This window comes from Ovis aries, chromosome 12, assembly GCF_016772045.2.
Source record: "Ovis aries strain OAR_USU_Benz2616 breed Rambouillet chromosome 12, ARS-UI_Ramb_v3.0, whole genome shotgun sequence".
Taxonomy (NCBI): Eukaryota; Metazoa; Chordata; class Mammalia; order Artiodactyla; family Bovidae; genus Ovis; species Ovis aries.
Genome location: NC_056065.1, coordinates 74,564,318 through 74,589,922, shown reverse-complemented (window position 1 = coordinate 74,589,922; position 25,605 = coordinate 74,564,318). Strand labels below are relative to the sequence as shown.

General features: G+C 53.3%; 1 protein-coding gene across 2 annotated transcripts in view; it reads right to left on the bottom strand.

The window, feature by feature from the left end:
* Positions 1-25,605, bottom strand: part of PLXNA2 (plexin A2) — a 227,047-nt gene that overhangs the window by 187,699 nt on the left and 13,743 nt on the right. For both annotated transcript variants that reach the window (XM_027975987.2, XM_042229271.2), the window contains exons 2-3: positions 11,026-12,293; positions 4,965-5,147 (exon numbers count right to left, since the gene is read on the bottom strand). In XM_027975987.2, coding sequence (XP_027831788.2) covers positions 4,965-5,147; positions 11,026-12,213 — 1,371 coding nt within the window. In that variant the 5' untranslated portion in view covers positions 12,214-12,293. The remainder of the gene's footprint in view (positions 1-4,964; positions 5,148-11,025; positions 12,294-25,605) is intronic.

Genomic DNA, 25,605 nt, shown 5'->3' with positions numbered 1-25,605 from the left:
AGTCCCGCTTCCTGCTCCTGGAGTCTCTTGCCTTCTCGGCTCAGCCCCTTCCCTCCTACAGCCCGTGGCCTGCCTCTGGAACTGCATGCGCCAACCCGAGACGTGGTAGGCAAAGAGCTCGAGGTCCCTGTGGCCACAGTCTTCCGTGTCTGCGCCGGGGGACCCCACGGCCTGCCTGCGGCCAGGAGGGGTGTCCTAAGTCAGCCGTGCCTAGGTCTGGGGGGTCCTGCTGTCGCTCCCCTGCCCCGCATCCCGGGCCAACCCGCCCTCACCATCATCTGCGCCCCGTCTCACCCTCTCTCTGGGCCAAGTGCCTCCCTGCTGACCCTGAGGGGCCTTTCTGCCACACCCCGAGGGTCAGCACAGACCCAGCGGGGACTTCAGAGCCCACACACCCCGGGGGCCTCGGCCTCCTGGCTCTGGACGCCTCCTCTGGCCCCCCTGAACCCCCACTCCTACCGAAGGAGGCAGAGCTGGAGTGGTGTGGCATGAATGGAAAGTCACGTGCATGGGGCAGGGCCCCTCCACAGCCTCCCTGATCGGGGGCCACCCAGGCTCTGCCCCAGTGTTTCCACTGAGACTGGGAGGTCATTTCCTCTTGAGTCAACCCTTTCTATGATGGGACAGTTTGGCTACAAGAAGCTTCTTCCTTACACTAAGTGGAAAGCTATTTTACCGGAAGCCCCACCTGGTGGCCCTCTGGTGCCCTTTGGGGCCGCACGAATCAGTCTAATTCATCTGGCACAGCTTAGCGGAGAAGCCTGAAGCTTGGGAAACCAGGTGATCCAGGTTCGAATCCCGGCTCTGCCATTTACTTTGCCGTGCAGCCTTGGACACATTTCTTTACCTTTCTGGGCCTCCGTTTCCTCATCAGTCAAATGGAGGGCATCACAGCACTTACCCCATTCAGCGATGTAAGGATTAGATGAGTTAGGAGATAAAAGCTCTATGAACAACACTTAATAAGTGCTCAGTAAATCATACTGTGTGAAGAAAGCTGTTAGGTCCCCTCCTTTACTCTTCTTCCCTTGGGCTAGCAGCCTTTTAAACATATTCTCCAGAGAGCAAGACTCCCATATCCTTCCAGCCCTTGCTGAGCTCATACTTTTTAGTTGACTTAGACCTCTTACAATGTTATCTCCAGTGTAAAGTGGAGTCACCACTTCTCAGGACTTGGAATTCGCTCTTTTGTTCGTGTGGTGAAGACTAATTAACTCTGCCGGATCAGACAGTTGGCTCACAAGGTCAGTGAAAATCCCAAGGTCCTTTTCACTTGATCCTCTTAGCGCCTGAAGCCTCAAGCCACTCTGCTTCTTGGCTTGCACCTCACCGAGTCCTCCAAGCCCCGCCAGGCACTCTAGACCTTCCTGACACATGCTTTGCGTCTTCTCAATGTGGCAGCCGAGGTCTACAGGGGGTCTTTCTCCCACCCTCAACTCATCACTTTGTTTCATTCAGTCTTGGAGCAAATCCTGGTAAGCTTCCTCTTCCGGGAAGCCCTCCAGGTTAATCACCTGGTTGCAGCTGATATCTCTGGAACTGTTCCATCTCTGTGGGGGATTCTGGTCTGTCCTCTTACGGCCTCTACTGCCCTGGTCCTTAGGCTCTGCACGTATGACCCCTCTGGGTTCTGAGGTCTCGCCCTTCTTTTGTTTGTTCCCTCCGCGTGTTCGCGGCTCGGCAGGCAGTGGCCTGTCTGCACTGCTCTCCGCGTGTCCAGCCGAGGGCTGGGTGTGAGCACGAACGTGACGCAGCACAGAGCAGCCCTTCGCGGTCCTGCCACTTCTAGCGAGTCTCTGCTTCCTCTAGCCGTCCCCACTCGGGACATCCTGTTCCCATGGGCTGCCATGGACGCAGTCCACGCGGTCTGACAGACGCCTGGCCAAGCAGGGAAGAAATGAGTGGCTCTGACGCACCCAGCTTCCCTCCCGTCTCCAAACTCTTGGCTATTTTTTTTTTTTTTCTTTATTTTCCTTCCTGTGTTGAAAGAGCTTTGGGGCCTGGACCATGGTAGGGTTTCCTGGGGACATTCCACAGATTCCTCATGGGCCATTTCTCTGGGTAAACGGGAGGCTGGTGGGAGCTGGCATTGGTATCAGGTGCTTCCAAGGCATGCGGGTGGAAAGGAAGGGTGAGTCGCCCCAGGAGAAAGAGGGGCATTATGAGCTCATGGAAACAGGCAGAGAACAGCAAAGCCAAGAGAGAGGAGAACGAGCCGGCCTGCAGGTTGGAACAAGCTGTGGGTGGCCACACCCCCAGCCTCGTCCTTGAACCCTGCAACTTGCCTCCGTGACCTGTCTGCTGGGGTTCCTACAGGGCGAGGAGAGCCACCTGGAGAGCCTGGCTTGGAAAGGTGCCCCAGCAGCCCCCTGTCTGTGTGCACAAGACACACAGAGGCAATGGGAAGGTGCGCGCAGGGCCCTTTGGGCCTCGCTGGGGGGTTCTGCCTTCACTCGGCCCTCATCCGTCCATTCAGAAAACGATAATTCCCTAACTCGTATCCAGAGTCCAGCAGAGAGAAGGTGCTAGCCCCTGGCTGAACCTCGTAGCAAGCCTGAACCCGAAGACTGTTCTCAGCCTCCACCCTCAGGCTCCGTGGCTGCCTCTTTATGTAAAAAGGGTGCCAACTTGGGTGTCAGGGCAAGAGGCAACTTGTCCTCATCTCTAAGCTCGGATGAGTCATTTTTCCTCTCTGGACCTCAATTTTCTTGTCAAATAACACCAGTGTTGGGCTAGATGGTCTCTAAGACTTCTCAGAAAAGGGTTCTATTTTTCAAGATAGTTTTGGGGCCCATCCCAGGAGGGAACATTTGATGAAAGGATGAGGCAGGAAGAAGGAAATAAATATGAATAAAGCATGACTTCCACCTTTAATAGAACTTTTAAGAGAATAGAGACAGGGTCACAGGAATGATGCAGAAGAGAGACTGAAGGTTCCGGAAGGACAGAGAAAGATGCTGAGCACCAGCCTGGTTGCGGTTACTGCTGGCCTTAGAAAGTCCTTGTGCAGCTGAGATGGAGGTGGTCCCTACAGGCAGATGAAACAGTAAGAGGACCCCTCTGGGGGTATGTTTATACCCAAGGGCGCTTGGCTTGACCAAGAAAGTTCGGGCTAGATTTCAACTCCCATAGACCCTTTGTCCCAAAGTCCCTGGGCAAAATCTACTCGACTGTATAGATAACCCTGTAGAAAGGTAGCCAGCCTCAGAGTGTCCAAGTTGAACCCTGTGGATAGAATATATGCTGTGCTCAGTTGTTCAGTCGCGTCTGACTCTTTGCGGCTCCATGGACTGCAGCTCACCCGGCTCCTCTGTCCATGGATTCTCCAGGCAAGCACTAGAGTCCGGTGTCCTTTCCTCCTCCAGCGGGTCTTTCTGATCCTACGCTACTCTTCAAAAGTCAAAGTATAGTTGATTTATAATGTTGTGTTAAGTTCAGGTATGTGAGTGTGTGTTCGTTGCTCAGTTGTGTCCAACTCTTTGCAGTCCCATTAACTGTCCCCCTGCCAGGCTCTCTGTCCATGGAATTCTCCAAGCAAGAATACTGGAATGGGTTGCCATTTCTTTCTCCAGGGGATCGATCCAACTCAGGGATCGAACCCGGGTCTCCCCCACTGCAGGCAGATTCTTTACCATCTGAGCCACACCAAACTGATTCAGTTTTAAATATATACATTCCTTTTCAGATTCTTTCCCAGAATATACCACTTTTAAATCCTAGTGGAATCTCAGAAGGCCAACCCCTTCTCTCTCCACTTTTGGAAAAGCAAACACAGGGACCACACGTACCCTCAGTCTCCTGGGCCTGAAACCAAGCCAGGGCCCACAGTCCCAGGCCGAGCAGAGGGCGCAGGGCTGGAAGAGGCAGGAAGCTCTCCCTTGAGTGAGGAAAGGCTTAAGGGGCTCTGGTACCATGAGAAGAAGAAGGTCTGTTGGGTTCAGCACCTCCATATCAACCCGGACCAGTTTTTCTCACCTCCTTTGGCAGCAACTCAGAACAAGCAGAACACAGAACTTCCTCCTCAGGCTCCTTCCCTGCCACCCTCCTTCCCAAACAACACCTCTCCAGAGGCTCTAAATGGATTAGGAGGGAAGAGCTACAGGGTTGAAGCCAACATCAAGGTGAAATGCAGAGAGGTCTGGCCGGTGCCTTGATCCACAGGTGGGGGGACAGGAAAGGGGGCAGGAGGGGGGCGGGTGAGCGTGGGAAAAAGGGATTAGCAGGGACCGGAAAGAATGCAGCGGCTGTAATCCCACGTAATGAACCAGACTGTGCTTCGTAGTCTCCACGCCCGGGGCGCTAGACAAGCAGGTACAAGCTGCCGGCCTCAGCCTGCCATGCAGGAGGCTTCCCGCGCTGCCAGCCCCAGAGGGCCCATGCCCTCCTGCAGGCAGAAGTGCCCAGGGCAGGTACACGCGTGCGCGCACACACACACACAGGGATAAGATGTCTACTTCCTCCTGGGTCCTGGGGGTGGGGACGGAGGGGCAGGGAAGGCTCTGCGATTGCAGGAAAAGGAAAGACGGGGAATAGCCTCTAAGCCAGGCACATATACCATCCCAGAGCTGCACCCCATTTACTGAGAACCAGGATCCATCATCTGCTTCAACCAGCTGCTTGGGACTCAACAAAGACTTTTGCTCAACTCTAGAAGCTGTGGGGAGGGATTTGTGATGTGAACCATTCATAATATAGATAATCAAAAAATCAGTTCTACTTGATTTGAAGATAACATTTGTTTTTTCTCCTTTAGCCAGACACACCTTCCTAATTCCTTGGTGTTTCAACAATATTGAAATATGTGTATATTCCCAAGACATTCATTGACCAACAGCTAGAGGAAGCAGCTGGAAGATAAACCACGAATTACCCCATAGTGCCATCCCTGTTTTAACTGCCCCCACCCCAAGAAAACCGAGTTGCCTCTAGTTACAGCATCACGACATCCAGGCTCAGACCCTTACCTTTTTCAGCTTGCCGCTTTTTGTCCCCACGAACACCACGCTGTAGCCGTTGTAAACGTAGGAGGCCACTGAGGTCATGCGGTCCCGGCTGGTGGCATACAGGGTCAGGCCCTCCACTGGGACCGAGCCTCCAAGTGGCTGGTTGATGTCCAGTCCACAGAAGTTGTCATCGATGGGCACCGGCTGGAGAGAAGGGGAGGGACCGGGGGTGAGTGTCAGCGGGGGTAGGGCAGAGTCACCCCACACCAGCCCAGCCTCTGCGGCCACCAGCCTGGGACACTGGGCCTCGGAGAAGTGCAGACATGGGGACTAACATATGCTGTCAGCGCAGACCCACACACCCACCCCGTGAACCCACACTGGCTCCAGTGAATCCAGAGAGAGGACCCAGCAGCTTCCTCCTGCACCTGCTGCCACCCAAAGATCACCAGCGGCAATTTGCAAAACTGATCGCTGGAACTCATGTCCTTGTCATTGAAACTCCCTGTGGCCATTGGTGGGGCTCTTTCTGTTTAGACAGTGAGGATTCAGTCTAGAGGCAACCTCACAAGATTCTTGCAGCCTGGAGGGGGCTCCTTATTTGTTTCCTGGACTGCAAAGTCCTGCCTCTGGGCATGAGGAATTTTCAGCCATTCCACATCCCATACTGGGGATAGACTGAAAACAGTTATCGTGATATTGAACAGTGCCTTATACTTTGGAAAAGCCACTTCATCTACATGAATCTCAGTTTCTTCACGTGTCATACTACCTGCCCATCCGCATGAGAGAGTCACTGGGGAGGAAAGGAAATGATGCCTGCAAAGATTGGTCACGTTGTACAGTGAGTTTCAGGCTTCCCTTATGGGTCAGCGGGGAAAGAATCCACCGGCATGCAATGCAGGAGACATGGGTTCTGCCTGACTCTGGCAGATCCCCTGGAGGAAGACATGCAACTCACTCCAGTATTCTTGCCTGGAGAATCCCATGGACAGAGGAGCCTGGTGGGCTACAGTCCACGGGGTCTCAAGAGTCGGACATGACTGAGCAACTAAGCACAAGCACGCAGCGATTTTCACCTTCGTCTTTAGAGGTCTTCGATGGAATCTGGGTCGATTCTGAGGATGAAGACCTTCCCGTTAGCAGCCTTTTGCAGGGTGTGCTTGTATAAAGAGTATATCTATCAGGAGAGACTGGGGCACTTCGAAAGGAGATGGCCTTGAGCAAGTGAAAAAATAGCTGGAGAGAAAGATTTCTACCCTCTGTCCTACCTCTGTGTGGCTCTGTGAACGTTAACTAGTAACATCCTCTTTAGGAGCTTTTAAATTATTCCCAAGATCTCACTCAGCTTAAAAAAGAGAAGAAGAAGAAGAAAACAGACTGCACGCATCCCGAGGCCAGGGCCTGCTAAGGAGCGTGCATTCTCTGCACTGTTTGGCCTGGGGCTGGCGATGATGGGTCCTCTGAAATGGCCTGGCTGATTACACAACAGGGGACCCTTTGGGCAAAAGTTGCCAACTCTGGGCCTGAAAGAACACTGAGCCCTGTTGCAGCTGTTCCTTCTGGGTCTGGAAAGGCATCCCGGGGAGGAAGGAAATGATGGTCACAGGAAGCATGGAAGGCATGGTGGAGAGACGTGTTCCCATCACGCTCCTCCTCTCAGCCACACCAGGGAAGAGCAGGCTGACTTACTGGCCCCTGACAGCCTCATTTCCTAGGAAGAACTGGTGTATCAGCGTTTTGTTTTTTTTTTCCTTTTGGTAAAACAGGAACTTCCCTTCCATTCCCTGTTCAGATCCAAAGGGAACAGTGCTTGCATCCTTCTGATTCCTTGGTGTTTCGTAGCGATCTGCTGCTCCAACAAGCGAATCATGGCACTACGCTTGTGTGTGGTTGTGTGTGTTCATTCTTTAGGAAAGGAAACTTGAGTCTTAGGTTAAGGATTACCTTGAACTCTGGATTTTATGTAGCTCTGCACAATAGAAGGGATAAGTTTCTCAGGAAGGGAGTGAAGCAATGACCTGCTCCAGCCAGCTCAGGACGGATGCCCATACATCTATCTCTGCATTTAGCGGCATCACACTAGTGGCTTGAAATCATTCACAGTGGGAGTATTTACACCAAGGACATTGGCAGATGCTTCTGATCAAGATTCCCCCAGCCCCATCTCTTCCCTGCCACATCCACTGCCTGCGTATAACCATCCGTTTAAAGACTCACCAGCACATCCCTGGAGCCAATGATGGAAATTTCAAGCTCCCTAGAAAGGCAGGTCAGAGGACTCAGCTACCACTTTTTACATTTTCTACTTCTCTTTCTCATCCCTATGCTGTAGGCACAAGTGTCCCAGTAAAGAATCAGAAAATCTAGATTGTAGCCCTGCCTCTACCCCTAGCCAGACGTGTGATTTGGATCTGCCACACACCCTCTCTGAGTCTAAACGTTCTCCACTGTAAAGGAAAAGCACTGGAGCAGGCAACTGTCAAGCTGCCTTTCGGCTCTGAAAGTTCTTGATTTCACGGCCTTGCTTTCTTTCCCAGTCTCTTCAGGGACCAGTAAGGCTGCCGAGCCTGGGCTCAGGCATAACCCAAGCCAGCTTCTGAGAAATGATGACAGAGCCGAACACTTGTTGGTGATTTTGAATTTTTCTATATCCCTCCTGCGTCTAGAATCCCCAGATTGGGAGGGAAATGGCTTGTTCTGAGCCTAAGCTGCCAGGATTGGCCAGCATTTCTTTCTCTCTTCTCTAAGTTGTCAGATATTCTCAGACACCTGCTGCCGTTTACTTTTGTCCAGAAAGGGAGAGCCTGAAGCATGGCTTTCCTTAGGAACATCATGGCTAAAGGCAAAGAGCTTGGATTCAGAAGTCCTATGGGCCAAACCACATCCAAGCCCCTGCTGTGCCATTCTGTTGCATTGATGTTAGCAATTGAGTTTCGGGGATCTTTATTCTTCCATCTGTCAAACATCCTTGCTTTATAGGGTCATATTAAGGATAAGTGAGATAACCCTTAAGTTGGCCAGCACAGCCTTTAGGACAGAGCTGCTATTCAGTGAGTGAGGGTCCCCTTCCTTATTTCTTTTCTGGGAACAGAGCTCAAAATCTTTTATCTGAGAGTTTCCTGTGAGTCCAGAGAGCATGTTAAAATTAAGCCCTGGGACCTCTGCTTCTCTCACTCACCCTTAACCCCCTTTGAGGCCACTGGAATGCCTCTGGGTGCCCAGGTCTGGGACTCTAAGGATGGTAAGGGGACCTTCCTGTTGCCCCCCACCCACCCCAGCTATCCAGGCAGCCCCAGCAGAGTCTGATGCTCAGGGTGGGCATGGTTAGTGTGCGGCTCTTCCTTCCGAGCCCTAGCCCACCTGCTGTCCCCCGCCTTTGTGGCCCTTTGCTTACTAGCCCGGGCTTGTCTCTGCAGACAGGGGAGTCCCGCGAGGGTGTGGGCTCTTCCTCCTTCCTCTGGCTCAGAAGCAGGCAGGAATCAGCAGTTTCCTCCTGACAAGGCCCCCTCTGGGCAGTGGGAACTGGGACAGACTCTGCAAGCCGTTAACCCTTTCATTCCCTTTCCTCTTCTCTCTCTTTTTTTTTTAAGTGCTTGAGGGAATTTTATTTATTCATTTAACAAAACTGTGGTGGGCAGCCTGCTGTGCTGACTGAAGGCCATTCTTTTTTTTTCGGTTGTCAATCTGTATTTTTGTTTTATTATCTTTCAAATTTATTTTTAATTGGAGGATAATTGCTTTCAATACTGGGTTGATGTCTGCTGTACAACAACGTGAATCAGCCACAAGTATACATATATACCTGCCCTCAGGAGCATCTCTCCCCACATCCAAGTCATCGCAGGGCACTGGGCTGAGCTCCCTGGGTTATACAGCACCTTCTCACTAGCTGTCTATTTTATACATGGCAATGTATATATCTCAATGTTACTTTCTCAATTCACTGGGGCCATAGGTTATAGAGTTTCAGGGCTGTAAAGAACTTTGGAAACTATCTAGCTCAACCTCCTCATTGTATAAAGGTAAAATAACAAGAAATGAATGGTTCTTTAATTAATATATATCTGTCATTTATTAGATGCTATGTGCCAAGTATTGTACTAATACATACTTTTTCTATGTAATCCTCATAAAAACAGACTTGCTATTTCTATTGTTAAAATAAAAATACAACTCAGATCAGGTACGTAACTTGCCCAAAGTCACACGAGCGGTAGGACTGACCTTTAAACACAAATCTGTTGGAACTCCAGGCCTATGGCCTTAACTACTGTTCTACTGGACCAAGAAACTGACAGCAGAACAGAAGCATCGTCTACGTGTGATTTTTTTTTTTCTTGCTTTAAGAAGTGGCTTTTGGTCCCAGTAGCAGACACTCCCTCTTTAGGGGTTTCAAAAGGCAGCCATACGGGTCACTTGGTGTCACATTGATCCCCAGGCTGCAGATCGTGTGTCCACAGGACTTTGCACAGAAATCCATCTTAGAATTTGTCACACTGCATAACAGTTAACTAATCATGGCCAACCTAACACGCCACATCTGATCATCCCGTGAAGTAGGCATTATGAGTCCCACCTCACAGATGATCATGTAGACACACTAAGCTACTTCTGAAGCCAGGAAGTAGCACAGATGGAATCTAAACTCTGAATGCCAAACTCTTCAGCATTACATGACGCTGCTTGCTATTTTTATCTCTCACTCTCTTGCCCATTGGATTATGATACCTTGGAGAGTAACGATCATGTCTTTTTTATGTCTGCATTCCCAGTGCCTAGTACGGTGCTGGGCACTCGAGAGATCTTTGATACCCTCTGGCTGAATGGATGGATGGAGGGAGGGATAAAGGGAAGAATGGAGGGGTGGATAGATGGATGACATGACGGATGGATGGACAGACTGATGGATCGTGGTGACCACCGAGATGGCGGCCTTCTGATCCTCTCACAGGACAGGGCTCGCCACCGACCTCCTCGTCTCTTCCACCGTCAGGTCTGGACTCTGAACTCCCCTTCCTCCCCTCCTTTCCCTCTGCGGGGACGCCTGGTTCTTCTTCCCTAGCTTTCAACCTATCAGTCACGCTTGACCCCCTTTGCCCTCCTCCAGCTCCTCCAGCCTCCATACCTGCCTGCCTCCTTTACCCCTCACTGTGGCCGGCAGGGCCCTGCGTGGGCAAGACGTGGTCCCTGTTACCCCTGACCGGCCTCCTCTCCAGCCACAATTTCTGCCGCATGCCGAGGTCCAGCTGCAGTGGCCGCCTCGCTCTTCCTCACGACCGGCATTCTCTGCACTGCTGTTCCCGCCCACTCTCTCGAACGCTCTCCCCAGATACCCACACAGCTGGCTCTTCCTCATTCTTTGCTCAGATGCTGCTTTCTCAATGAAACAATCCTCTTGGGTCCTGCCTCTCCCCCATTCCCTGCTTTATTTTCTCTCTACAGCAACTGTCATCACTGGAGAGACTACCCGTTTTATGTATTTCTATGTCTTGCCTCACTAACGAAGTGAGTAAGGGGCTTTCTCTAGTGGCTCAGACGTTACAGAATCTGCCTGCAGCACGGGAGACCCAGGTTCGATCCCTGGGTTGGGAAGATCCCCTGGAGGAGGGCATGGCAACCCACTTCAGTATTCTTGCTTCCAGAATCCCCACGGACAGAGGAGCCTGGCGGGCTGCAGTCCATGGTTCGCAAAGAGTCGGACACGACTGAGCAAAAGTCGTGGACACACACCCAAAAGCTCCATGAGGGCAGGTCGTGATGTGGTAGGGTTCAAGGCTGAAGCCGGCAGCGCTTAGGACACTGGATGGGATATATGCGGAATGACTCCGCAGGATCAACAAACGTAGCTCAAGCGCATGAGCCTGCCACCTCCCTCACTGCAGGCTGCGACGGTCTGGGTTGTCCAGTAGCAAAGTCATGTCTGACTCTTTGCAACCCCACGGACGGTAGCCCTGCCAGGCTCCTCTGTCCGTGGGGTTTTGCCGGCGAGAATACTGGAGCCGGCTGCCATTTCCTCCTGCAGGGGGTCTGGGGGCAGGCGTGTCCTGAGCGGGGTGTGTGCCGGGGGCGCCCTCCTTACCGCCTTGGTGCACTGCACGTCCTTCCCCAGCAGCCAGTTGAGCTCCAGGTTGCCCTCGCCCTGGTAGCAGGACTGCAGGCGCTCCTTGATCTGCAGGTTGACTGCGCGGATGGGGAAGGCGCAGAGGGCGGAGTCATCCGGCGGCTGGTGGTACTGCTTCTGCCCTTTGGAGAAGATGGCGAAGAGCACGTCGTCCTGGCCGCTGATGTTGAAGGCCCGCGCCAGCGCGTCCCCGGGCTTGGCGAGGTAGGCGGCCTGCAGGAGGCGGTATTCCACCCCGGCCCGCGTGCAGCCGAAAGGCAGGGACACGTAGGAGTGGAACTTGGGGTCGTCCTTGCAGAGCCGCACGATGCGCGAGGTGTAGAAGAGGTCCCCGGCCGAGTTGATGGCCACGCCCTCGGGGGTCTCGGGCTGGACCGTCAGGAAGTAGACGAAGCCCCCGCTGGCGAAGCCGTAGATGTAGAAGATGTCGAAGTGGGCCACCAGGGCCAGGGTGTCGGAGGGGATCTTGATGAGCGAGGAGACGAAGTCGCTGTGCAGCTCGTAGTCGAGCATGGCGGAGGACTCGGGGTCGCGCGGCAGCTTGCGGCTGGACAGCGTGGGGAAGTAGTCCTGCTTGCCGTCCACGGCCGTGCCGATGAAGAGCTTGCCGTCCTCGCCCTCGGAGCGCACGATCACCCCGTACATCGTGCCCGTCTTGTTGACGCTGGACAGGTAGTGCTCCTTCTTGTGGGACGGCTCCACCAGGATGAAGAGGTCGTCGAGCCGCAGCAGCTTGCACACGCCCTGGTACAGGCTGCCGCAGGCCAGCAGCCGGTTCTCCGAGTAGTCGATGATGAGCAGCTTGTTGACGTTGTTGGTCAGCGTGAGCACCTCGCCGCAGGGCTGCACGATCAGCGGCGGGTAGCAGGACTTGTTGTCCTCCTCCGGGCCCGTCTTGTGAGCCACCTGGATGGTCAGGTTGCCCGTCAGCTTGTACACGCGGTTGATGGCGCCCACGTACACCGCCCCGGTCCCGCGGTGCACCGTGAGGTGGTTGAAGGTCCAGTCGCGGTTTTCCGAGTGGAAGGTGCTGAACTGGGGCGCGCTGGCCGCCCGCGGCGCCAGCAGCACGCAGACGGCCGAGAGCAGGACCACAGGCCAGCCGTCCCCGTCTGCCGCCCGCGGCCCGGGCCTCCTCTGTTCCATCCTGAGCCGGCCGAGGGCCAGGACACAGGGCCTCCGATCTCTTGCGAACTCCGCCTCCCCGGCCTGGCCCTCACATGGTTCTGCAAAACACAAGAGGCAGAGCGGTCAGACAGAAAACAAATCCCTGGAGAACCGGCTTGCTTGACCCAGGTCCCAGCGCCTGCTAGCTCTGTGAGCCTCTTCCTTCTGTATTTGGGTTTTTCTATTTTTAACATACATTCTCCCTCTTCGGGATGTTCAGGGAATCCTATTATCTATTTTGGTCTCCAGCTTTGACACTGTAAAATGCTTTTTTTTTTTTTTAAAACTTTACAAAGCATCTCTATTTCTGTCCTCTTCAGAGATCGTTTTTACCGCTCAGAGAGGTTAACAGACCGAGTCCCCGCAGCCAGTGGATCCCAGTGTGGGGACTAAGGCCAGTCTTCCCACCCAGTTGCCAGGTTCCTCCTGCTCGCTCCCAGTCCAGTGGAAAACGCTCCAGCCTGTGAAACACCAGTGGTTAGGGAGGCCCTCTCCCAGGCTCTCCCTTCCGAATCTGGTGTCCCAAATAACATTCCTTCTTATTTCAGCCGTCCACCCCCTCGCACTGCTGGTTTCCTCTTTCATGCTCCGTCCCCCACAGGGAAGGAAGGAGGGGAGCTGGTCATCTAACATTGCCTCTCACTGCCCTTCAGCCTGGTGCTCTCTAGAGAGAATCCTGCAGTGTTAGCACGGAACACTTGTTCTGAGAGTGAGCTAGGCCCGGGGCCCACGTGGGTGCTATTCAGGAGCCTAAAGAGTCCCCGGGGAAAGGGCAGACAACCACCCACCCTTCCTCTTTGGGTCGGGAGGATGTCAGCCACTGCCTCCCCGGTAAGCAGGGACCCTGTGGCCTCCTTTGCAGGTGGAGTCCAGCGTGGAGCCGGCCACCTTACTCGTGGGGACTGGCTGGCTGAGTCCAGCCTCAGCCGCCTGGGCGAGAGTTCTGGGTTTGGGAGGCATGGGGAGGAGCCAAGGGAAGTGAGTTGAAGGTCAGTCGCACGGCAGCCACTGCTAGGGCCCCGTGATGGTTTAAGGCTCCGCACGGTCAACCTCAGGCTGCCCGCCCCCGCCGGTCAGTCCCCTGCCCTGACGTCCCTGCTCCCTCCCTTCCCTCCCGAGCCCCAGGTTCTGCAGCTTTTCCTACTATTCCAGGAAAGCTTGCCCAGAGGGGCAAGGGGGGGCTCCTGCAGACCTTCAGAGAGTGGTGGGCAGGGGACAGACGGTGGAGCCTTCTCATCACTCTGCCTGCTCCTGACTTTTATGGGGGAGGTGGGGACAGTGGTGGCTCTAGCGGAGAAATCTTTTCTCCCGGCTGGACAGACTGGCCGGCAACCTTCTTGGACAAGTCCAGACAGAAGTCCGGGTAATGAGGCAGCGTGGAAAGGCTCACGCCCAGGATGGAGCACGTGCTCCAAGGCGGCCTGCTGCTGCTGCTGAGGCGCTTCAGTCGTGTCCAACTCTGCGCGACCCCACAGACAGCAGCCCACCAGGCTCCACCGTCCCTGGGATTCTCCAGGCAAGAACACTGGAGTGGGTTGCCATTTCCTTCTCCAATGCATGAAAGTGAAAAGTGAAAGTGAAGTCGCTCAGTCGTGCCCAACTCCTAGCGACCCCATGGACTGCAGTCCACCAGGCTCCTCCGTCCATGGGATTTTCCAGGCAAGAGTACTGGAGTAGGGTGCCATTGCCTTCTCTGTACCAAGGCAGCCTAGGAGAGTCCAGTTCAGTTCAGGTCAGCCGCTCAGTCGTGTCCGACTCTTTGTGACCCCATGAACTGCAGCACACCAGGCCTCCCTGTCCATCATCAACTCCCTGAGTTTACTCAAACTCATGTCCATTGAGTTGGTGATGCCATCCAACCATCTCATCCTCTGTCGTCCCCTTCTTCTCCCACCTTCAATCTTTCCCAGCATCAGGGTCCTGGATCCCTTTATTTATCCCCCACCTGGCTACATGGGGCTGGAATCTGGGATCGAATAGATGCCCTCTGCGGGATCCACGTGCTCTCTGCTCCATGTCTTTCAAAACTCCCCCTGTCCTCTGCAACTGTGCCTCCCATGCCTGACGCCCACATGGTGCCAGAGGCGGGCCCCACCTGACCGCTCGCCTCCAAGGAGGCTCCACCGGGATGCTGTTCTGGAGTGACTCATCAGGCCCCGGGCTTCCTTGGAAAGAGGAAGGCACAGCGGCATGAGGCCTGGGCTGACCTCAGGGGCTCTGACACAGCCCTTCCGGCCCCACGCGCTCACCGGCAAAGCCTCCCCGACGGACAGAGCTTTCGGTTTGAAAATCGGAGGTTATTTTTAGCTATGTCCTGGGGCCGGTAGCCGGACGTGAATTCCTCAAGAGAAGCTGCGGAAAGGAAATAACAGAATCCTCACATTCTCCATCTGGGTAGGGAGCTGCAGGAAGCTGGGCTGTGCATGCCCCTTCTCTGGGCAGGAGAGCTCGTTTGCCTACAGGTGGAGGGCAGTGTGTCCCCCTCCGCCTCCCGCCAGAGGATTATAGTTGCCATCATGATGCACTTGGGGTTTGGCCTTCTGGGCAGGGATTTCTGAGACACTCTGGCATTGAGTGTGCAGGCAGAGAACTCCTGCCTGCCCCACAACTTACATGCACAGACATGCTTAGCCCATGGAGGGGGGAGACGGTCCCAGGAGCAGAGGTGACGCCAGAGGACACCAAGTGAGGTTAAGATGAACTGTCTCACTGCCCTGCCAGGCATCCTCCAGAGACATGGTTTGAAGTGTGAATGGCTTCTGTTGTCAGGCAGAATTCAGGAAGAAATGTGGGACCTTGGGCAAGTCCAGTCTCATCCTCCTTTCTGGTAGGATGGGATAATGACGGTACCGACCCCTCGGGTTGTCATCAGAGTAAATGAGATAATGCGGGGAAGCCTCTTAGCATGGGAGCTGGCACTCAGTGAATGCTTAACTCATACCAGTTATTATTATCATTGAAGCCTCCCCAAGAGGCTGTGCTTTAGGAATGTTGCCAGACCTCCTGACTTCTCTTTTCACTCATATTCTTCCTTTCCATGGGAATGAACGCTGCGGGCAGCCCATTGAGCCCCAGCCCTCCCTGGAGTGGTGAAGGCGTGCATCAGAGAAAAGGGAACAGATTGAAGGTGATCGTCTCCGGCACACTACTGCACAAGTCCCAGCACGGCTCTCTGCAGCCTGCAGGGAGCCTGGTGGAGGTACAGGATCCCAAGAGTTGAAGTGTGAGTGGGAAAACTGGCCTGGTGTCCAGAAGGCAAGGAGTCCTAGGGAAGGGGGCAGAGTGGGGAACTCAGAGAGACCTGTGTCCAAATCCTGCCTCTGTCAACATGAGTTGTGTGGCTTTAGGCTGCTCCAGTGTCACCCCGAGCCTACTTCTTAACCAATAAAGGATGTTATTTGATCTTAAAGAATGCTATTAAAACAAAGGATGTCATAACCAGTTGGTAAGATTTCGTCCTTCAGACAAAATGGTATCTTGAGACTTGCTTCTTTCAGCTTCTAGAGTCAATAACTGCAATAACAGCTGAGGTCCTTCTGTCCTGCCTGGCAGGGCTGGTTAAATCTAGAGGTCTCAACAGACCAGTAATTGTACTGTTTTCCCCTTCCTTCTCAATCAGCGTCTACTCTGGGACAGACTACTCCCGGGGACCAGCCACACAGATTCCTTCCACGGGACTCAAGGGTAGTCCACGTAGGAGCCACAGGCACTGGGGCCTCAGGGTCAAGAGGAGACGGGGTCCCCTGCAGTGCAGGGGTGGAGGGACACTTGCATCTCACCTTGGAATTCACAAGGACAAACTGGCTTCAAGAGTGAGTCGAGAGCCCCAGTCTTTCAATGCCAAGGCTGACATTACCAGGTAGCTCTTCCAAAGAAGGGTCTGGTTGGCAAGGTCTGGTCTGGTTGGTCCTGTCTGAGTTCAGGGTAAGGGAGAAGGGTACCCACCTCTATGCCTCGATGAAATGCCACGTAGTGTGATGGAGAGACTCATAAGCTCTGGATTTAGGTGCTTGGATTCAAACAGAGGTGATAGCTGTGTAAACTTGGTCAAGGTACACAGCTGTTCTCTGATGCTGTCTCACTAGATGTAATGAGGTTGGCACTAGCTTCTGCCTCATAGGGTTATGATGGTGAAGTCATTTAATTCACATAAAGAACTTAGAACAACGCTTGGCCCATTATAAATGTTCAAGACACCTTAGCCTTATCAGTAGTAATCTATCTCTCAATATCCCCAGCCTTTCATCTCTGTCCATCCCATGGTCTGTCTTAGAATAAAACATCCATCCTTGTATTTGGTAGGAGCCAGTGAACATACGCATGTGGCTTTGTAGAGCTAGGATTTCCTCCTCACCCCAAGTGTCACCCGCGGGGATTTTCTCCACGATGCCTCCTTCCTGCCCCTCTTCCTCTCTCTGTCTAGTTTGTGAAGTCGCCGTGCCACGTGCGTTCTCAAGAGCCACACCTGCTGAGTGGCCGTTCTCCTACCAGCTTCCCTGTCCCCCGTCCCAAGTCTCAAATGAGGACACGCCGCCCTGGGATGCCGGCTCGACCCGCAGAGCGCTCGGAGCACTGATGCCAAGGGGAGGCCACACTCGCCTCTTTGGGAAGCAAGAGTCACTAAATATTTCATTTCGAGGGCCTGGTGAAACCATCTCCCTGATGAGGCCTCAGGAAGCAGGTGTTGGTGTCAGCTAGAGGAGGCACCTAATACCTTCCCGATCAGATGCTGCAGACACCAGGGGCAAAGCAGGGGCGAGACGACAAGCATTTCCAGCTCAGCTCAGCGAAGGATTCCCTCCTCCCCACAACCCGTTCTGTTGCCTTTTTCGGGATATCTGGGAGCACAAACCTCTATGCTTTATTGGCCTCCCTTATTGCAAAAGGAAAGAAGAGGAGGCAGGAAGAGGAGTTAGCACTGGAATACAATTTTGCTAAACTGAGTGAAAGTTCTTGATGCCAGAGCTCCCACCCGTGGGCCCATCTGCAGCTCCTCCTGGCACCGTCATCACCAACATCATCCAGGCTATATTTCTCATCACAATAACAGTAAAGGTGTCTATTATTATAACTGCACCAACTAGGTGGCTCACACAGCCAGGATCCTGAGAAGCCAGAATCCAGACAGTAAGTATGAGGAGGGGGGCTGGGCGCTATTTACAACAGGCAAGATCTGGAAGCAACTACAGTGTCCATCCACAGAGGAATGGATAAAGAAGATACGGTGCACATATACAACGGAGTATTACTCAGTCATAAAAAAACTGAAAGATTGCCATTCGCGGCAACGTGGGTGGACCTAGAGAATATCATACCAAGTGAAGTAAGACAGAGAAAGACAAATATTATAATGATATCACATATGTGGAATCTAAAAAATAATACAAATGAATCCATATACAAAACAGATGCAGACTCAGACATAGAAAGCAAATTTATGGCTACTAAAGGGAAAAAGAAGGGGGCAGGGATAATTTAGGGGTATAGGATTAACAGATACTACAATATATAAAATAGGATTTACTGTAATATACAGGGTGCAATATTCAATATCTTATAATAACCTATAATGGAAAAGAATCTGAAAAAACATATATATATATATAACTGAATCACTCTGCGGTACCCCTGAAACTAACACAATATTAGCTATAATTAAATCAACTGTACGTCAATAAAACAAAACGCACAAGGAAGCCTAGTGTGCTGCAGTCCATGGGGTCACAAAGAGTTGGGACACGACTGATCGACTGAACTGAAAACAAACAGAAAACGAGGCCTGTGAAGTCAGAGGAGTCAGCAGCTGTTCCTGGGCTTCACCTAAAGCCCTTTCCTCTCCCAGGGCAGGGAGAAGCCTGTGCTCTCCTTGGCTGCCCCTCCTAATGAGCGGCGCCTTTAAAGCAGGGATTCCAGGCCGGCGCTGAAGGCAACTCTAAGATGACTCCAACCCACTTCTCTGTTTTCAGAGGAAGAAGCCAAAACACATGGAGAGGAAACAAATCGTCAAAGGTGCGTCAGCGTGACTTGGAGGCAGGTGCCAGCAGAACCCAGATCTTGTGACCAAAGCCCCGCTGCTTCCTCTGCTGTGGGTGAAGCGGTCCCGGGGGCAGGTTACGTTTAGCCTCGAGGCTGCCCTGTTTTGGGGGCACAGAAGATGCCTTTTGATGGTGGAGGCCCAGTGATGGTGGAGGTGGGCCTGGCACTGGGCCTGGACAGGGAGGTGATAACGCAGGGCAGACTCGATGGGTGCGGATTAAGGGGCAGGGGAGAAAAGGGACACAAGGCTCCCCTCTGTGTCAGGGGAGTGAGCTCCTCCAGGCCCAGGCAGGCCCAGGCGGTCATCACACATGAGAAGGGTTCCTCTACTGTGACTGGTTTTCCCAGTGGTTATGTATGGATGTGAGAGTTGGACTATAAAGAAAGCTGAACCCTGAAGAATTGATGCTTTTGAACTATGGTGTTGGAGAAGACTCTTGAGAGTCCCTTGGACTGCAAGGAGATCCAACCAGTCCATCCTAAAGGAAATCAGTTCTGGGTGTTTACTGGAAGGACTGATGTTGAAGCTGTAACTCCAATACTTTGGCCACCTGATGCGAAGAGCTGACTCATTTGAAAAGACCCTGATGCTGGGAAAGATTGAGGGCAGGAGGAGAAGGGGACTACAGAGGATGAGCTGGTTGGATGGCATCACCGACTCGATGGACATGGCTTTGGGTGGACTCTGGGAGTTGGTGATGGACAGGGAGGCCTGGCGTGCTACGGTTCACGGGGTTGCAGGGAGTTGGACACGACTGAGTGACTGAACTGAACTGAACTGAGACTGGGGAGCTCCCACAGCATCCTGTACCATCTTCCTTGGGCTTGCAGATAACCTCACAGACAGGACACGTGTGTCCCAGCTCAGGCCGCGTCTTTCTTTTTCTCAAAGAGTCAGAAACAGAGCAGAAGGGACGGGAATGAGCTATCCAGCAGGCATCCTATCCAGAGAGGATCTTGGGGAATCCTGCCAAGGAAATTATGGAATTTTCTGACAGTGAGTTTTCCTGACAGCTGTTGAGGAATACGCTTACCCAGAGGCAGGGGACTGGTTCCAATGACCCAAGAAGGCAGCCTTCGGGGTAGGATTTCTATGAATCAAAATCTACAAGAGTAAAACATTCTCAGAGCAAAATTTGGGGGCCCTGCCTCGCCTCTCATGAGTGGACTGCTCCTGAAGGACCCACACGCATGTCATCTGCACGGCTGTACACGCCAGGACTCCGAGCGTCACTCTGTCAAACAGCGACCTCCACGGTAGTCCAGGCACGGTGGGTAGCACAAGGTGAGCGCCAGGGCGCACGCAGAGGCCCCGGGGGACGCCGACAGCTGAAAGGCCTCAATTAGAGTGAAAGGAGTTATCTGGTATTTAAATAATTATTAGATGGAAGGAGTAATCATCGGTTTGAGCTGATTTTTTCCCCCACTGTCACCCTGATGGCGTCTATAATATTATTATTCAAATGCCCATGATTCTCATTGAGAAGAGACCAGGAGAGAAAGTGGGGGGAGGGGGGGGGGGGGCAGGGAGAGGGTGGGGGAGAGACTCATTTAATCCCCATGTGACCATGTGACGGGGCTGCAGGAGGTACGATTAGTCTTTTTCTTATTTCAGCTGTCACTCAGGCACAGACACCCGAGATTGTTATTAGCGAGCGTATTTCATGCACGCGATTTAAAGGGAAAAGGGGAGGGAGTGGGGTGGGGAGAGGCAGAATTTCCGACAGAAAATAACAGGACCAGAGGAACAATTTAGACGTCACTGCTGTACCAGCCGCATCTGCTTCATTAATCGAATGTCATTTTTCCCCCCAGACTCGGCTGTTCTGTGAAGCTAAGTGGCTACACCTTGCCCCAGAGCAAGAGAGAGGAGGCGAGGGGAGACGAGAGGAGGAGGAAAACGGGCCTCTGCCTACGTGGCCTCTGGGCCTCTTTTCTGAGAAAGTGAAATAGACGACATTGTGTTCCCCAGCCCCCGCCCCTCAGTGTGTCAAGGCAACTTTCGGTAGCATCTGAAAGTTGCTCCTCTCACTGTGAGAAGGGAGATACCCTGCTTATCCTTCAAGCCATTCTTTTCCACAGGTGGATAAATCTGATCCAGTTTCAAATAACCAAGGAGTAAGTGAAGGGAATGTGAGGGCGTCCCTAACACTGATCAGCAGCTAGGGAAGCACCCAGATTTCAGCCAGTGAGGGGGCCAGGCAGGTGCCTCGCATCCCCCGTGAGTGCATGGCAGGGGCATGTTCTCCGCCCCCTAGATGGCACCGTGGGCAAGGTAGGGGGCAGGGGAGGTTCAGGGCTGGGCCCTGGCATGAAAGGCAGGCGTCTCAGGTGTGCCTCCACTGACATGCACCCAGAAATTCATATGGCAAAGCCTTAATCCCCACGACCTCAGAGCAGGACTGCGTTTGTCGTCAGGGTCTTTATAGAGGTAACTGAATTAAAATTAGATAATTAGGGTGGTGCGTGTGCATTATAAGTCACTTCAGTCATGTCCAACTCTTGGCAACTGCATGGACTATAGCCCGCCAGACCCCTCTGTCCATGGGATTCTCCAGGCAAGAATGCTGGAGTGGGTTGCCATGCCCTCCTTCAGGGATCTTCCCCACCCAGGGATCGAACCCACATCTCTTATGTCTCAATGCACCAGTGTCCTTACACAAAGGGGGCATTTGGGCACAGAAACAGATAGGGAAGACGTGTGAAGAGACACAGGGAGACGACAGCCACCTGCAAGCCAAGGAGAGAGTCCAGGACAGCGCCTTCCCTCACAGCCCTGCCCACACCCTGACTCCAGGCCTCCAGGAGGCTGCTAACCCCCCGGTGTCTAAGCCACCCCGGGGTGGTGCTCAGCCACAGCAGTCCTCGCTAACTCCTGTAGCCAGGAGGAGCGATGCACTCCACTGGCTGGGCTTGGGACCTGCTCCTTGAAAGAAAAGGGTGTTTGTGGCGAGGGGGGTAGGGGGGAACCACCACAGGGCCAACACTCCTGGAGATGAAGGCCCCTTCGGGTCTCTGTGAGAACCGGGGCGGTGAGACGAGCTTCCCTTCTCACCCAGGCAAACACAGGGCCCCTGAGCCCGCTTTGGCCCCGGCGGGAGTAGAACCTCTCACCTCTCTCGCTGCTCCTGCAGAGTTCCGGTCCATCTCGCCTCCCCCGCCCTCTTCTGCTCCGGCCCAGAAGAGTCCACGTGTCGCCTGCCCACCCCAAGGACACTCGGGGATACTCTGTGGCCCCCCAGGAGCCGCATCGCTCCATCCCCACCACAGACCCTCCTCCGGCCTGTCCTCCAGGGAGCCCTGCCTCTTCACCCCAGTTGCTGTTGTTTTTAATTTCTCCTAGGTCTCCCAGTGGGCTCTCCTCGAGCCCTGGAAACCGCACCAGCTCTCCCAGCGCCTTAGCAAAACACGCCGTGTTTCTCCTCTCCGCTCACAGGCTATCAAAGTTTGGAATTGTCTCCCTGCATTATGAAGGGGTTCCAAAGACAGGCGTTGATTTGAAGGGCTGCAGCAGGGAGGGGCTGGGCTCCTTTCTGGGGCGCTGGCTGGGCTGGCTCGGCCAAGTCAAACAAGATTCATTACCCTGGGGGCGGGAGCAGGGAGATACACCGCCTGACCCTGTGGACCTGCCCCATATGTCACGGGCCTGTCAGAGCTCTCCCAGAATTCCCTTTATTATCTAAAGGTCGCCCCCCGGGCAGCGCGGAGAGGGGCCCACGGTATAAACCAAACTACAAGAGCCATCAATTTCAAGCAGCTGCCAGCCAGCCACCCCTCCCTGTCCCCCTTCCGTGGGCTCTGCCCTCTTCAACCCCCTCTGGGGGATGGCACAGCCCCGCCTGGCCGTGACCACCTCACCCACCGGGGCAGAAAGAATTTCGGTGACTTAGCGGGGCACTGAGCCTCCAAGCTGTACCCTAGGAGTATGCCTGCCCTCTGCACTATGGGGCCCCTAGAAAGGTTACCCCACTGGTCCCCGGACTCCAGCTGGACTGTATCCAAACCACCCCAGTGGTGGGGTTGCTCTGTGGGTAGGCCTTTTGAAATCAAAGGACAGGAAGAGGCATTTTCAGGCCCCTTCCCAAGTCTGGCAAAGGAATAAAAGTGGGAATCCAGCTTTGCTAAGTCAAATCCAAATTCATGTTTGAAGACCTCAAAACTGAAGGGCCATGAATAGTAGGATGATAAAAATTTCCATGATGGCAAAAATAATAATAACGAGGAGCAGCTATCATTATTATTATTTGTTAACCTTCTGCTATGTGGCACACTGCTAGATTATTGGCAAACGCAATGGGTAATTTTATGATTATTCTGCAAGATAGGTATTATTCTCCCCATTTCACAGATGAAAAAAATGGTGGGAGGGTCCTATCTTCTCAGGAGGGTTGAGAAACTAGCATCATTCGGCTAGGAAACAGAACTTACTGACACCCATGCTTTCCCCACTCTTCCACGTCACTGAGATATTTACAAGTTATTTTTCAATCAAATTCTCTTGTCCCTGGTCTGGGGAGACTCGCGAGGATGTTAAACAAGACTTGGCAAGGACTTTAAAGGTCAAGCCTTGAGGTTCCCATTTTATCTGGGTAAGGGAGCAGGGCTGAAAGTGGAGTGGCCAAGACCGAGTTATCTGTTACAAGGTGGAGTCTGGAGGTGCTTTGTGACAAAAGGTTTGCGGGCTGACGGTCACCTTTCAGAGAAATTCCAAAAGATCTTTCTGAGAGGCCTGGCAGGGTGTCTCCTGCCTTCTCACCCATGCTCACTGTACAAGGGAGAGCCAGGACCTCTCAGACAGAAATGGGACTGGAGAGCAGGGCACAGGGCCCGACTAAGGGGTTAGATCTTAATAAGTTACAGCCACTCCACTAATGGCATATTACGCTCCATTACCTGCCATATTTTCAAACAAGAGTGACACACCTCCAGATCTCAGCAGGGGGAGTGGGGGGCGGTTGTTGGAGGAGGCAAAAGAGCGAAGAAAGTGAAAACACAAAGCCCTGGACATTCATCTCAGCTCAGGCAGGGGACTGGCCCTACGCGTCACTTACTCTCTGGAAAGCGGTCCTGCCTTTCTCCTCTTGAAGAATTTTAACAGCCCCCAGGAGACCCTGGGTGAGAGCACTTGCTGTCTCTCTTACAGACCCTCCTGCTTTCTGTCCCGTGGCAGCCACTGAAAGAGCTCCAGGGACCAGGGGAACTCCCCATCGCTGATTCCTTGTCCTGCCGTCAGGGAAAGTGGCCATTAGTGCCAGATCACGGTGCATTTTTTTTAATGCTGTTTCCAGAAGCTGGGGTTCCCAAAGTTCAAAAGAGCGGTCCTCTTCACCAACAACCCTGCACTGCCTCCTTGAAAATGTGCGCGTAAGATAGTCACCATCCAGGCTTCCCACCGGCATCAAGATTGAGCCGAAGATTTCCTGCAAGGTGTGCCTTGTCCTGCTTCATTCCTCGTGCGTCAGAAGACTACCGTTGACTGACTTTGCCAGGCATATGGCCAAAGTATGATATCCACCCATGGAAACACCCTCCTCGGCTCCCTGCTGTTGCCCAGACAGACTTGGGACTGCTAAGTGCCCAAGTTCAAGTCCTCCCAAGCTGGCTCTTCCGTCTTTCTCTGGCTCTCCTTCCTACCTCTTCCAGAGTGACTCCACTCCTAACGAACTTGTTCATTTGCTGAGTCCCCACCTAGCACAGTTTTATCTCTGGAATGTCCATCTCCACTTTCTTCTTGGCCTATCCAAACCCTGCCCATCCTTCAGCATTTCAGGAAGCCTCTAGACACGCACCCGTCTCTTCTCCAAAGTCCATTAGAAACTGCTGTTTCTAGCAGACACTGCACTTCAGTGTCGGCCCTCTTTTTCACGTGACCATGTCCTACCTTCCCACCGAAGTAGAGATCTTTGACATCTGTGCAGGGTTAGCATTAGGCCTTTGACTCAGGACTGCACGCAGTCTCGGAGAAGGCGATGGCACCCGACTCCAGTACTCTTGCCTGGAAAATCCCATGGGTGGAGGAGCCTGGTGGGCTGCAGTCCATAGGGTCGTGAAGAGTCGGACACGACTGAAGCGACTTAGCAGCAGCAGCAGCAGCAGCAGCACTCAGTCTGACTTGAGGAGAGCAGGGCAAAGGGGAGGGGATCGCATATGTGCTTCCCTCACCCTCCAGGCTGCTCTAAGCCATGGTGGAATAACACACTTGCCTCGATTATTTGTCATAATTGGTCACTGGGCAGCAGAGAAGAAGAGGGTGAACCGTTTGGGAAGGATCCTGGCTGCTGTCCATCTTGGGCCCACTGGGTGATGAGCAAATGTCATTAGCCAGGTGGATAAGGCGGGGAAAAGGATGGAGCAGAGTGGGAAGATGCCAGCTCTCCTTTGAAGAACGCCCCCTGCAGACAGGACTGGTGCAGGAAAAGCCTTGGCAAGAGAGTGCCAAAGCCATGAGTCATACATACACTATCATCGATCACATTCAGAAATACACACTCATGAGTGGCCAGCAGACAGCGTAGCGTGATCAGCAGCAGAGGGGGTGCGGTGAGACTCCCCCCGCCGGAAGGTTTCGGAGGACTCTCCTATGAGGAAGTCAAGCTCACCGTGACACATGGCAGCAGACGCAGACGGAAGGCTATGGTAGGATGTGAGTGTGTACTGAGTCACTTCAGTCCTGTCTGACTCTTTGTGACCCCATGAATCGTAGCCCACCAGGCTCCTCTGTCCATGGGATTCTCCAGGCAAGAATACTGGAGTGGGTTGCCATGCCTTCCTCCAGAGGAATCTTCCCAAACCAGGGATGGAACCTTCGGCTCCTGCAGCTCCTGCATTAGCAAGCAGATTCTTTACCACTGAGCCACCCGGGAAGCCCTTTGGAAGTAGACCTGGGTGCAAGTCTTGCTCTACCACTTCCTGGTTCAGTGACCTTGAACATGTTATTTAACCTTTTGGAGTCTGAGTTTCCTTAACTGTAAAAGGATACCTCACAGGGTTGTGGTGAGAATGAATGAGAAAATAGACGAGGTGTTTTGCAAACGCTAGGGTTTTGAATAAACACCAATTACTCTTGTTTCTGTTTTTGGAGAAACACTTGCAAGGGCATCATCTCCTTGGCAACAATGGCTGCCCTGGGTGGTGGCGACGAAAAGGAAGCCTTGGCCTCACGCAGGTGATGGGGTGGTTCTTGTGCGTGGAGCTTGGGGACCCAGGCCTCTGGGGAGGACCTGGGTGCTGCTGGTACCTAGTAGCCATTACTCCAGCCCTTGGGCCCCACGCTGCCCTGGGTCTCACCCCCTCCTCTCAGGGCCCTGAGAGAGATTTAAGGGCCCCTTTCGGGCT